Source organism: Morone saxatilis, unplaced genomic scaffold (assembly GCF_004916995.1).
Source record: "Morone saxatilis isolate NCDOM2014 unplaced genomic scaffold, NCSU_SB_2.0 Contig10, whole genome shotgun sequence".
NCBI lineage: Eukaryota > Metazoa > Chordata > Actinopteri > Moronidae > Morone > Morone saxatilis.
Genome location: NW_023339652.1, coordinates 7,192,787 through 7,205,790, shown reverse-complemented (window position 1 = coordinate 7,205,790; position 13,004 = coordinate 7,192,787). Strand labels below are relative to the sequence as shown.

At 40.1% G+C, this 13,004-nt stretch overlaps 1 protein-coding gene across 1 annotated transcript in view; it reads left to right on the top strand.

Moving 5' to 3' along the window:
* Window positions 1-3,193: 3,193 nt before the first annotated feature.
* The window catches only part of snd1 (staphylococcal nuclease and tudor domain containing 1), a 101,033-nt gene continuing 91,222 nt past the window's right edge, over window positions 3,194-13,004 (top strand). Inside the window, exons 1-5 of the mRNA XM_035680780.1 lie at window positions 3,194-3,432; window positions 5,924-6,073; window positions 7,059-7,179; window positions 7,787-7,868; window positions 12,175-12,335. Of these exons, the coding sequence (XP_035536673.1) occupies window positions 3,358-3,432; window positions 5,924-6,073; window positions 7,059-7,179; window positions 7,787-7,868; window positions 12,175-12,335 (589 nt within the window). The 5' untranslated portion in view covers window positions 3,194-3,357. The remainder of the gene's footprint in view (window positions 3,433-5,923; window positions 6,074-7,058; window positions 7,180-7,786; window positions 7,869-12,174; window positions 12,336-13,004) is intronic.

Here is a 13,004-nt window from a genome sequence, read left to right as displayed (position 1 = left end):
AAAGAGTGCGTAAGGTTGTACGACAATCACCAAAAGAGTTTGTGGCAAATCCGAGTTAATCTTTACCAGCTGTTCAATAACGCAGTCAACTGTAGGTAAACGCACAGTCTGTTGCAAAGACAATGATAGATTTGACCAGGAATTTAACAGAAACACAGTTTGGCAATTTTAATTTAATGTACTGACTGTCTGTGTCGGGGCGCATGCGCCTAAGTCACGCCCACGTATGATTAGCTTTCGTGCTATTTTTTTTTATTATTTATGAAAACGTCTTCTACTTTAATATTATTTTTTTTTACTTTTATAGAAAAGTAGCTATGAGTGCTAGTGCACAACCACTTCCAATGTGAGTACGTTTTTAAATAAAAACATTTTATTTTGTCATTATTTTCTTCTGTCTGATTTATTCATAATTGAATGTAAATCATAGTGTTTTATTTGTTTCTTTTTTTCTGCAGTGATATCATGATGCCTGCTTCTCTCCTGAAACTGGTAAATTAAGTGAGTAGCTGATAAAACACTAATGAAACTGACTGTTCTATTGAAATGAAAATGACAAATAAATAAAAATAAGTCCTTAAGTTCCATAAGCTGGGAACAGACTAATAAAAATGGAAGATGTTCTGGTATTAGGCAGTGTATTAGAATTGCCATAGCTTAATATGGTGAATGCATCTGTTACAATAATATCGAAATATATTAGTTGGATAATGCTTAGTTGTTGACAAATCCCCTCCGCAACCACTGATCATCCAAAGCATCATCACAAACACTATAGTGAGCCAAAATGTCCACCCTGCAAGTCATTCAACTCTGCCAGGGTTGACATGTGATGTGACAGCCAGAGGGCCATACACAGCTTATTACATATGTTTATATGTGCATAAGCCACTATAATTTGTAGCATGCACACATAGGCATGGACAGAGGTGGTGGAATGTAGGAAGGGGAGTTATTTGCAGCAATAAAATTTGATTAGATATAAATTAAATACAAGAATAGACCTATAAAACATTCACTATACTGTTAAAATAACTTCTTCTACTTTAAACTGACATATTTTCTACACGCAGAGATGCTGATACAAACTCTGTGCTTCGTGACAACTGCTCAACAACTGCTCTGGCAGATCTACAGACAGCGGAGAATTTAACCAGACAGAAGCAGAATTTATGCCAAGGAGCTCTGAAGGTATTCTGGCAGCTTGTGATGGCCAAACACTTTACTGAGACATTTTATAATGGGTTTTCCTTCACCCATGGTATAATGCCAGTCACCTAGTCAGCTCTTGACCCGACTGATGCCTCGCCGACGGGTTAGCCATGCATGTATCCAATGGAAAAATTCAACAATTATCTCTGTTTATGTACAATCTGTACATGTTTTTTTCCATTGATAAACAGAACCAGTCTGCCTGTATCTCTCTGCCACACACAGTTCATAGTAGTCATTACAAGTTAGGGATTTAATGTCAAATCATTTAAAGAGTCATGATATAAATAAACATATCAAGGTATTTAGCCTTCAAATATTTAGAGAAGCTCCCCTGAGTATTAAGGTTCTTTTTAAGCAATGCGCTGCTTCCCACTCACACAGTTACTCATATCTGCAAGCTGCCAAGAACAACTGAGCAGCAGCAGAACAGAAAAATCAAAAGAAATATAAAATGCTTTCATCTGATGCAAGATTATCCCTGGTATGATTAAATCACCACAATTTGGTGACGCTGTCCATTACTTAGGATTCGTCATTAGTATTGTATCATAGCTTAACAAAAACCTTCTTAGAGTTTAAATTGACAAACATTTACTTAATGAGTCAGCCTGCTCATCAGTGAATCAACGTTGAAGTGGTAACACCTTTCAAATTACTTTTCCTATGTCATCACATGCCCACGTTTTGTAATGTAACTTCTCAGAAGACTCTTTTCATACAAGAAATGTTAAAATGTTGAATGTTGATAAGCACAATTTTTACTAGTAATATTAACAATGGCTCCATTCCATTAAGTGTCCCAGTAAGCCATAACAGTGGGTGAGCATTCACAATACCAGAGCACCCTGACTCTGGAACTGGCTCACCTAAATGAAATGAGGCCATAATTCATGTTATTAATTCCGCCTGTGGTTTTCATGCTTTGACAAGTCCAGATGTGAAAAGGGTCTACGGGTTAATGGTTAGTTCTGGTCTATAAAGGAGAACATTGAAGATTTAATAATATTTTGCATCTACATTGCATGCCTACCAGCTTGTGTGTTCGATGTTTGCGTGTGACATCTTATCAATATTAAATAGAATCACTAAAACACTCACTAAAACTATGTCTTATTTGGTTTACCATTTTTATTCTTAAAATCTTGTGGAAAAAAAGTAATAATGCTTTAGGGGTGGAATGACGAGGACAACATTTTAAAGGACCAGTATCTAGGATTGAGTGACATCTAGTGGTGAAGTTCTAGATTGCAACCAACTGAATACTGCTTGCCTTACAAGTGTGTAGGAGAAACTACGGTGGCAATGAAACTTGCAAAAAGCACAAAAAGGCCCTACATAGAGCAAGCGTTTGGTTTGTCCGTTCTGAGCTACAGTGGAAAGAAACGTGGGGGTTAAACACAGCGGACTCTGTAGAAGAGGACCCACTCCCTCTGTAGATACAAGCAGCTCATTGGTAACAAAAAAAAAAACACACATTCCTATTTTCATGTGATTATAGACATATGGAAACATACCTTTGAATATTATATTCCATTTCTCCCAATACGTTATCCTAAATATTACTGGAGCTTTAAGGATAATGGAGTAAATGTATTTCTTGAAAAAAAAAAAAAATAGTGAAAATTAGTCAATATATAGTATAACTTTTAATTAGTTAAGCTATATATTTAAAACAAAGTAAACAATGTTTAACATAAATTATTTGGACAACTTATGTGATCTCAAAACCTTAAACATGAATGTACCTCTTTCTGGCAACATTTATACTTCAATTGTCCGTTTGTACGGTCGTTTTTATGAGACTCAAATCGAAATGGAACATTTCCGAGAGACCCTGAAGGCAGCATTAGCTGGGTTAACACTATGCTGACGTGTCGCACCTCTAGCACCGGAAGAGTTTATTTCAATTTGCCTACGCGGTCGTGAAGCGGCTCCATTCGCTCCCATTCATTCCGCTCCCCGGACCCGGAAAGATTTTGACGTGTGTGTATGCATGGCAAAGTGTGTTTCCGGTATAACGTGTGTGTTGATCGGTGTTCAGCCTTTTTCTCTTGGCTTTCAGTAGAACAGTCACTCACTTCAAGAGTCCCAGCTCCCTCACCTGGTCACCCCTCAACGGCGTTATATCTCTAACCGGTGGACATGGCATCTGTTTCGGCACCAAGTCAGACAGCCCCTTCTCCGGCTGCTGCTCTGCAAAGAGGAATTGTGAAAATGGTAACTAACACATGAATATATATATATATATGTGTGTGGGGATACGGCTAGTTAGCGTAGTGAGGCAAGGGCTAACGCAAACGAAGGCTCAACTAAATGTCGGTGGTCTTACAACTTAAGCTGAGTTTGTTTGACGATATAAATACAACTGTGGGTTAAAAGCACTGTTTGGCACTGTGTCACTCGCTGTCACTAACATTCAGCTCACCTGGCTGCAGCAGCATGCCAGCTAACACTAGCTACTACATTTGCTAGCCTGCTAATAAGCTGAAGCCATTTGACGTTAGCACACGTTTGCTATCCTGCTAGCTGGCCATGAGTAACTTACGAGTATTGGCAAATATTAAGCTGGGAAAAGTTCACCGTGTAAAGAAAAAAACTGTATTTTTATTTAAGTAATGGCCAGGTTGGCTGGAGACTACTGTCATTTAACGTTAGTAACTTGTTAGCTGTAACGCTAACAGATGTTTAGTTTCCCAGCTAACGGCTAGCAAACTGTAAGCCAACTAGTGTTTTAGTTGACTTGACACTTATGTGAAGAAAGTTGGGTCTGCGGTGGTACTGAACGCGGGGTTGACTGTTTTCACGCGAGTTGAATTCGTTTTTCTCACTGAGCCCCACGTAAATGGCCAACTAGCGTGAAAGCTAACATGAAAAGCGTCTCTCTGAAGTTATGTGGTTTCATTTTTGTCCCTCTCAGCGTTTCCTAGAAATGCCATTGTGTCATATTTCAGCGGTTAAAGCACTCGTCATTATCGTTAGGAAGTCCAGACTCTTGTAGTAGCCGAGCTGGTTCATGTGTTCAGACCAGAGACAGAGCATTTTCCTCAGCGGGCTGTATAAAGCCAACCACGGGAAACTGACACGTAGCTATAGCTTTCTTGCCCCCATAATCTCCCATTCATCTTGGACGTGTGTGGCCTCTGTTCGTCCACATGGTACTTCACCTCCATTTCATTTCAGATTGGACCTGTCACTTTGTCCTAACGGCTCGTTAACCTTTACTCATCTAGATAAAGTTAGATTTCTCAGTTTCTCCTGTGGAAGTCCTGTGTCTTATGCATGACTGTGAAACAAAGGTACAGAGTTCTCTTGTTGTGTATGTTGAGTTGTTTTCCATACTGGGATTAGTTATAAAAGGTGCATGTCACTCAGGTACTTTATCACAGTGCGCAACACATAATTACACACGTCCCCACGCGTTTGAAGACGGGCTGTTTTCAGACCTGTGGTAACGACTGTAAACAGGTAAGCGCTGGTGTCCTCCCTTGAGAAGGAAGTGTGTGAGTCGGTTGCACTCTTGCGGGTTTATTACCGATGGAATTGAGGGTTTTGCGGAGGAATAATGACAGTATCTCTCAGTGCAGCGGAGAGTGGTTGGATTAATATTCATTTGGAATTTCAAATGAACTCTTCACGTTCACTGTTCCGCCCTTGTCTTTGATTTATTATGCACACAGAATACATCATTTTGTAATATTATTAGACTCTTCATTAATGAGCCTCATCTCACACAGTCAACTCTGTGCCTTGAGAAAGCTGATGAGGGAGTCAAGCAAAGCCCTGTAGTACTTTCCAAGTGGAACTTGGCCCTTTTGTAAACAGAGAAGAGGGGGGGGGTAGTGCCTCCTTAACTCTTTCTTCCCCATGCCTGGTGGTTAGCCTGTACTTGGAGGTACTGAGTCAGATAGTGGGGAACAATGGTGATCGGATGAAAGACTTTATCTAGACCACATCTTAGATCAACAGCCCCCAGTGATGCTCCCCACAGACACACTGGAGAGTCCGCAGATAAAAGCTGTTTGCTCAGATTCGTGTAAATGCCGCGGTTGTCAAACCCAAGAGTAGGTTATCTTTTTTTTTCTTTTTTTTTTCTCGTATTTAGCTACGTTATCAGATGGCGTGATCTCACCTTGCGTTTGAATGACACACTGTCACCATGGCAACGTGCAGTGTGAAGTTGCTTTCTAGCTCGACAATAGTTTTTCCTGCTCCTGTAACATCCCAACAGGATTTTTTGCGCTTTTTATGTAGCTCCTGTGATTTCTTTAGAATTTGCAACTATGATTTGCATCCGCGCAACAGTTTTTACACATGAGCTCGGACGGATTTACTAAAATGATGAGCTCCTTATTTGCCTACCTACTCTCCTTGTTTATCTTACAACAGTTTTAAATGTATCCTGCGTGACCCTGCCATAGTGCAAGTGCAAATGCTATGGTTTACTGAATGTATCGGATCACGTGTATTGTCTGAGAGGAAAACGAAACTGAAACCTACCAGTAATATTCTCCTTCCACTCAGGTGACTGAAAGGGTGGGGATTGGTATTTGTTCCAGGTGTTTGTGGCCAGTGAATTGCATCTTTTTTTGGTGATGAATAGATTTTAAGAAGCAAGAAAAAGAGTGTCTTGCCAAATGAAACTGTAGCCAATACTTTTACTGTGGATTTCATCTTCTGCAGTTGACTGTCTTTACTGTCATCTCCCCAGGTCTTGTCAGGCTGTGCCATCATTGTTCGGGGCCAGCCTCGAGGCGGCCCACCCCCAGAGCGTCAGATCAATCTCAGTAATATCCGAGCTGGGGCCATGGCCCGCCGAGCCGCTCAGGCCCAGCCCGACACCAAGGACACCCCCGATGAGGTGAGCACTTCCATCCCATTGTGTTTGTGGTTGTTTATATTTGTGTCTGTGTTCGGCAAAGGCACAACAAGGTCCTGCTAAGTAGCCCAGCAGCACGCACACTGTCATATTCCAATTAAGGGGGCGAATGCCGATTTGTGCATCTTTGTTTTCACTGTGTGGATTTAGCTTTGAAATTTTTGTCCCATGGCTTTGCTGTCCTCATTTCCATTGAACAGTAGCAGTGTGATTATGTATGAATTGGTATTCAGAGCATGACTGATTGTATAAATGATGATGTAGCCTGGAGATAAACATGTCGATTCTCAATTGAGCTCGAGGCTTTAAGATACCACTGGTGTAATTTGACATTTTCTTATCAAGCCTTTGAAAAGTCCATCAATTTGTTTATCACAGCCAGACGTTACTTTCGTCTGTTCTGCCGCCTGTTTATAAAAAAATATTAGTATCTGAAAGTTGCAAGACTCAAATGTTTGCTTTTTTAAATACATTTTCAATTTGGCCTCTGACAAACGGTCATGGCTTTTTTTCTTTTTATCAGATAAAAAGAAAAAAATCAATTTAAATCAACCACGAGAGTTTGTTTTGACCACACTAATATCGTATTGAATAGAATGTTTATTGCAGTCTACATGATAATCACACTGCTAATTATTGTTTTGTGGATGGATACTATTTTTTACTCTACTACTGTGGGCTTTTATTTGTGTCTGGTGGCTGTGAATAGGCAAAAGGAGACAACCTGCAGTTAGGGGACATCTAACTGTGATCAGACTGTAATTTGGTCTGACAATAATACAATACACTAACACAATTTCTATTTTATTTAAAATGAAAAATGATGTTTGTTATTGCAGCAGTATTTCTCTACTGGTTGTTTAATTCCAGTGATACTGACAAGTCACCTTGATAATTTGTTTGTGGTTGAACTTTTGGTTTGATCGCCCTGTTTAAATGTGCATTAATATTCCTGTCTGTATTGCAGCCATGGGCCTTTCAAGCCAGAGAGTTCCTGCGGAAGAAGCTAATCGGCAAAGAAGTGTGCTTCACTGTGGAAATCAAGACCGCTTTGGGCAGGGAGTACGGCATGGTCTACTTGGGGAGAGGTGAGTGGACTGTCACTTCTAACATCACAGACTGGTCTGAATGATGTCCACATACTTAATGGATAGGGAAAAATACTCACACCATAAACGTTCCTTTTCTCTTTTATCTTTCAGCAGTTTATATTTTGAGAAATAAAGCCACATCATATCAGAGTAAACATGTTATAGTGAAATAATTCGACGTATATCTGTGATGTGGAAATCAAACTGTTACATAGTTATGCAGCAATTATTAAGGGCAACTCTGGGCGTCACTAGAATCACGGGACATGATTGTGCTACCAAACTATTGTTTGTGTGTATTTTTTATATATATATATATACACATACATACATACATACAGTATTTTTCAAATAGTTTGGTGGTGGTACACTACTGTAAAGTATTTTTCATGGAAGTTATACCTGCTGTTAGATTATTAACTGCAGGTATGATTTAACCAACAACTGTTTGCAAAAAGTGATTTCCCATAGTTAAATGTTCCTCTTACACCAAATATCAGCTCATGGTTGCCTCTTGTCCAATCAAATGACCTGATCGGAACTAAATGCTGCGTAATTGTAACCATTGTGGTGTTTGATAGTTTCTTTTTCCTCTCATTTTTAGACACAACAGGCGAGAACATTGCTGAGTCTTTGGTGAACGAGGGCCTTGCCACAGTCCGCAGGGAAGGAATCAGAGGCAACAAGTAAGATTTTTTTCCCTTTTTTGGTAAGAATACTCAAAAAGTAAATAGATTTGGATGAGATTATGTGTACTGATATGTTCACTACACATCCCAATATGTGTGACTGTACCATGTGTCATAGTTTATCTTCGAGATGTCTAATCGTTACATATACATTCTGTGGTGTGTATTATGTTTGTTATGATACCATAATCAGCCACGTTGGCATGACTGACCTTGAGTGTGACTGATACCATAAGTGCTTTTCCCTCCAAAACGGTTTGCTCGGTCAGTGTGCTTTAATTTTGGACGTCAAAGCTAGTTTCAGTTTGCAATTGTATACTTCGTTTCACTGAATGAGGAGGAAATCGCTTTTGGCAGCATGATGGGATCTTCTGCAACGCTGGTAAGTCTGCAGGGAGATATACATAAGTCCTCAATTGGTAGAGAATTGAGATAGAGCCATGGCGTCCCAGATGGTGGCAGTATTACCCTGCTGCTACAATGTTGTCCCTCTGAAACCCTTTTCTGCTACATTGCCCTTACGCAGTAATCCCCTAAATACACTTGCACACCCAGCGCTATATGACAAAGTACTGTATATCCCCCCCAGTGGCAGTATTTGCACATTGCACACATTACAAGCAATTTGACTCATGCTGCTACATTTGTATCTTCCAACATGAACAGAGATGATGTGAATATTTTGCCACTAATGACCCATTTCAAGCATTCTGTGCAATGGCCCAGAACAAGCACTAATGTAAATGATGCTTTAAGTGTAAGCGGGCATCATTTGGCCAAAGGGGAGGCCCATTACTCAGTGATGACTTTAGGCCTTAGTTTTTCCCTCAGTGCACTAGCCTCCAATATAATTACCCCTCGTGACTGGCCACGTTGATCACACTAACAATGATGTGATCATAATCATGGGGGTGATTATAATGATGATGGCTCTGGACAGTGCAGTTAAACATGTTCAGGAGCTGACTGTGGCTTGGGAAAACAGTTCACAAATTTAAGGGCCAGGGCCAGTGCTCAGCGGTGCACCAGAGCAGGATGGGCCACAGTTGTTTGGGGCTGGTTTTCATTGGTTTATTAAAGCATTATGAACACTCACAAATTGGGTTGAATGCTCACTTCTGTCTATTTATGTATTCAACTTTCGAATATGTTTGGATGCTCAATTTTGTTTTGACTATACTAGATTTAAATGAAAATATGCAGATTTTTGTGTCTGTCCACATTTATTATTGGTTTGTTATTTAATTTGAACTAAAAAATTAACAACCATGTATTTTGAACATCAGCTTTTTTGCATATAAATGGCCATTTTTATGTAGCGTAAAAATGCTGTTAAAGAACAAATTTTGAAAAGAAAACACATTTTGAGCAAATTAATTCAGCTTGAAGTGCCACATTAGGACAGATGATTGATTCGAGGTAGCGTTCCTGCACATATACCCTAGTGTGGAATTTTTTTAGTACTTTATTTCTCACTGGATTTTTAGGTCTGGATTCAGCTAAATGTGACAGTAGCACAAAGCACCATAAAGGGTTATAGTTATGCAAATGGTCCACTTTTCCCAATTTCTTTCCAAAATCAATCTTCCTACATATTGCCGCTGTCTGTCAGACAGATTTATGTTTATTTAAATCACGCAGATGGGTTTTGTTTTTTGTTTGCTGAAGGAGGCTTCATAATTGGACTGAGTTTCACTTGATCGATACAAAAAAATTCTGTCCTTGGTGCTGCTGAGCCATACACTGATTGCTACAGACCCATTCATCAATCTCCTCTGCTCAGATTTGCTTCTTAGTCTCTGCCACTCAGTCAGACTGCTTTTATTTAAAAATGCTTTATCCATTCACTGAGGTGAATAGAGCCTGAAAATTGGTCCGATTCCTCTGCATTACACTTTCCTTTTTAAAAAAATTAAAACCACAGGCAGGGGGTTTGACTGATTGGCTTATATAACGCCCACCCACCAGAGCACAAGGGAGCAGCCACATTAACATGGAGACCGATCGTGCTTTATAACCACCCCCCGTTGCTCCTTTTTAACTGGAGCCCCAGAGGAGTGCTGGTTGAGGGGTGTAAACGTCTGGGGGATGAACTGTGCTCATTTGGGCCTCGCTGCTCACTAGGAGTGGAACCCTTCCAGTCAAGTACACTGGGGAACCTGACATCCTACATCTTCTTCAACTGTGCAAACACAACAGGGAGCTGTAAAATGGCTTGCTAAGGTTCAACATTTTGTATCTATTTAAAGTATTTTTGGTTGCCCTAGGGAGCCATATGGAGATGAAAGATGTAGCCTACAGCATGTTCAAATATAAGGGAATTGAAAGGTGTTTTTCCTTGGTCCTTTGTTTCTCCAGTAGTCTTGCTCAGTATTGCACTTTCTTCCCCATCAATATCTGTTTTGATTTGTGTTGGTTGGAAGGAGTTGCTGACCTAAAAAGAAACCAGTCTATTTGTAGACATGGCTAAGTTCACTATCATCTGCCTCCACACATGAAGTTATTTCTATATCTATACCAATCTCTGCCTGTGATTTTGCTTTCCATTTATTTCTGAAGCTTTACAATGTCTGCTTTCCTTGATTGCATTGTTAGCTTCTCTCACTTTATCTTTGTAGCTTTCTGTTCCCGTTAAGCGCCTAAATTCTAAGTAGCTTAAGCACGATTGACTTCTTAGAGAAAGTTTCGCTATTGTTGCTCAGTAAGCAAGAAACTATTTCGATTTAATTTGAAGTTTGTAGCTAAATCAGTGTAGTGGGAAAAGAGAACTTGACGGATTTGGGCACAAGTCCAAAAGCCCAATTAGGGACACACAGCTGGAGAACAGGCTACATGTGTGTTTATGTGTGTGGCATTTTAATTGAGACCCACTTTGTTGCCTCTGCAAGCTCTAGTCACTATCGCTACTCCCATATCAATCGGGCAGCCTTTGCTTCTTGGAAAAACAAAAGCCTGTTGGCCATTTGAAGCAATGAATAATTAAAGTTGTACAAGGGCCCTCAAAAAGCATTAGGCTGCACAATTTAGAGAGCCAGCATGGAATTAATTGTGGCGTTTGTAGCCAGCTGCGTGGTTGCTTTTGAAGGAGCTGTCAAACACTGTTATTGTCTCCTCCCAGAATGCTCGGATACATTTTTTAAGCAGTTATAATCTGGTCATCAGCTGGTAGCCACTAAAACAGCAGTGCAGTTTGTCAGGAACGGCACTTAATTCAACAAAGCTGGAGCCTGACCAAACCCTTACTTATACAGTTCTATAGTTTTAATGAGCACTGGTTGTACGCGTTGAAGTTAACGACCAATGACAGTTTTGTTGCACCGAAAAGCTACAACCGTTTCTGTAACTTGATGGAATTGTAATAAACCCAACATAATAGACGTGAAATAGTTTTTGCATTGGACGCAGGTTGTTGTAATTGTAGTTCTTGTAATGCTAATATTTGCGTACTGCGACAAGACGTTTGGGGGGCGGCATGTTTTAACACAGCCGGCTTAAGAGCAATTAGAACATGTTGAAGTTAACAAGGGGTGCAACTCTACAGTAAAAACCTTTCTCCTTGTTAGGTATAGTGACTACTGCTTTCTGACTGGTGTGAAATTAATTGCGACTTGTTAACAGGCTGCGCTAGCGGTGTAATTCTATATATTTATATATTTCTTTAATGGCATGTTGTCAAAGGAGCTTTATGCCACTCAAAGATCCTTTGATCTTTATAGATGTGTTTTTAACCTAGTTAAGAGCAATATTTTAACTTGAGCTGTCACAGCTTTATTGCAACAGTGTTCTTTAACAGCATTGAAATTTTTCAAAGCTGGTAAGCAGCCCATCTGTGAAGGTTTCAGTATCAGTTTCACTCGCGGCAGGTTACAGTAGGAGTTTCATGATTCTTAACTAAGTGAATTTAATAAAGTTGCTCTAGAGATTTCCTTTTGGTTTCTCATTTTACTCAGTAAAAAATACCCCGATCTTTTAAAATTAAAACAGATGAACTGAACTCCCCATCCTAAGGTGTTCAGCCATCTGTTATAAGGATGGTCTAAAGGATGTTGCCTGGAAAGAGAAGCAAAGTATTTGTGCCATATTCAACTTTTTTTGCTTTTGTTGGTTGGAAAAACGGCAGCAAAAAACTCAAATGGATTGGATTGAGGTCAAAACAATCATGCTGTACAGCTAACCTTTATTCACTTCATATATAGAGAGCAACATATTGATTTTCTCACTTTAACAGCTGTCCAGAGTTTGAAATGTGTTTTGTCCTTTTATATTGTCTTACACTTTTCTTTTTTTGTGTGTGTTTGAACAGTCCAGATCAGGCCAGGCTCTGTGAATTGGAGGACCAGTCTAAGGCTTCGAAGAAGGGAATGTGGAGTGAGGGTGGCGGCACACACACCATCCGCGACATGAAGTACACCATAGAGAACCCCCGGAACTTTGTCGACTCCTTGCACCAGAAACCTATCAACGGTAATGAGCTTGGGAGGGGCATGCAAACATCCACACTTGACACACTCAGACAGAGAAAGCTTGGCCTAAGAAACAAAGACACATGGCATATAAAAACACTCAATAATACATAAGCCTCTATTTTCCCATAAAAGCCACATTTGCAGGCTGTGTCAGAAATCAACCGTTCTGCTTGAAGATATTCTGGTCCGAATGTTCACCTCAGGGCATGTAATGACACACACTACATCACCCTTCATGAGCTCATTCCTCCAGTCTTTCATCTCTGACCCTGCCCGAGCTCTAATGTGCCGCTCAATTCCTTTCCAGGCGACTGCCATTAATAGTGGCTCAGCTCATTCCACTACCCTTTAATTGAATGGGAAAATTAACAGGGGGAAGGCCGTTTCATTCTTTTATTTCTTGTTCTTACTATTCAGGAGAGACAGTCTGGGTTCTTTTTAAATTTGGAGGCAGCAGTTCAGCCGGAGTCCTTTTTTTTTTTTTAAATGTACATTGCTGTAGTTGAAAACCGGAATACCAATTTCTCTCTTACCTGCTTATGCACACGCACGCGCGCACACACACACACACACACACACAGAAGGCATATAGAGATTGAGAGAGCCCATCATGAAAACACCATTTAGGCGTGAAATGCTTTTCACACAGGTGACTCACATCCTGTCC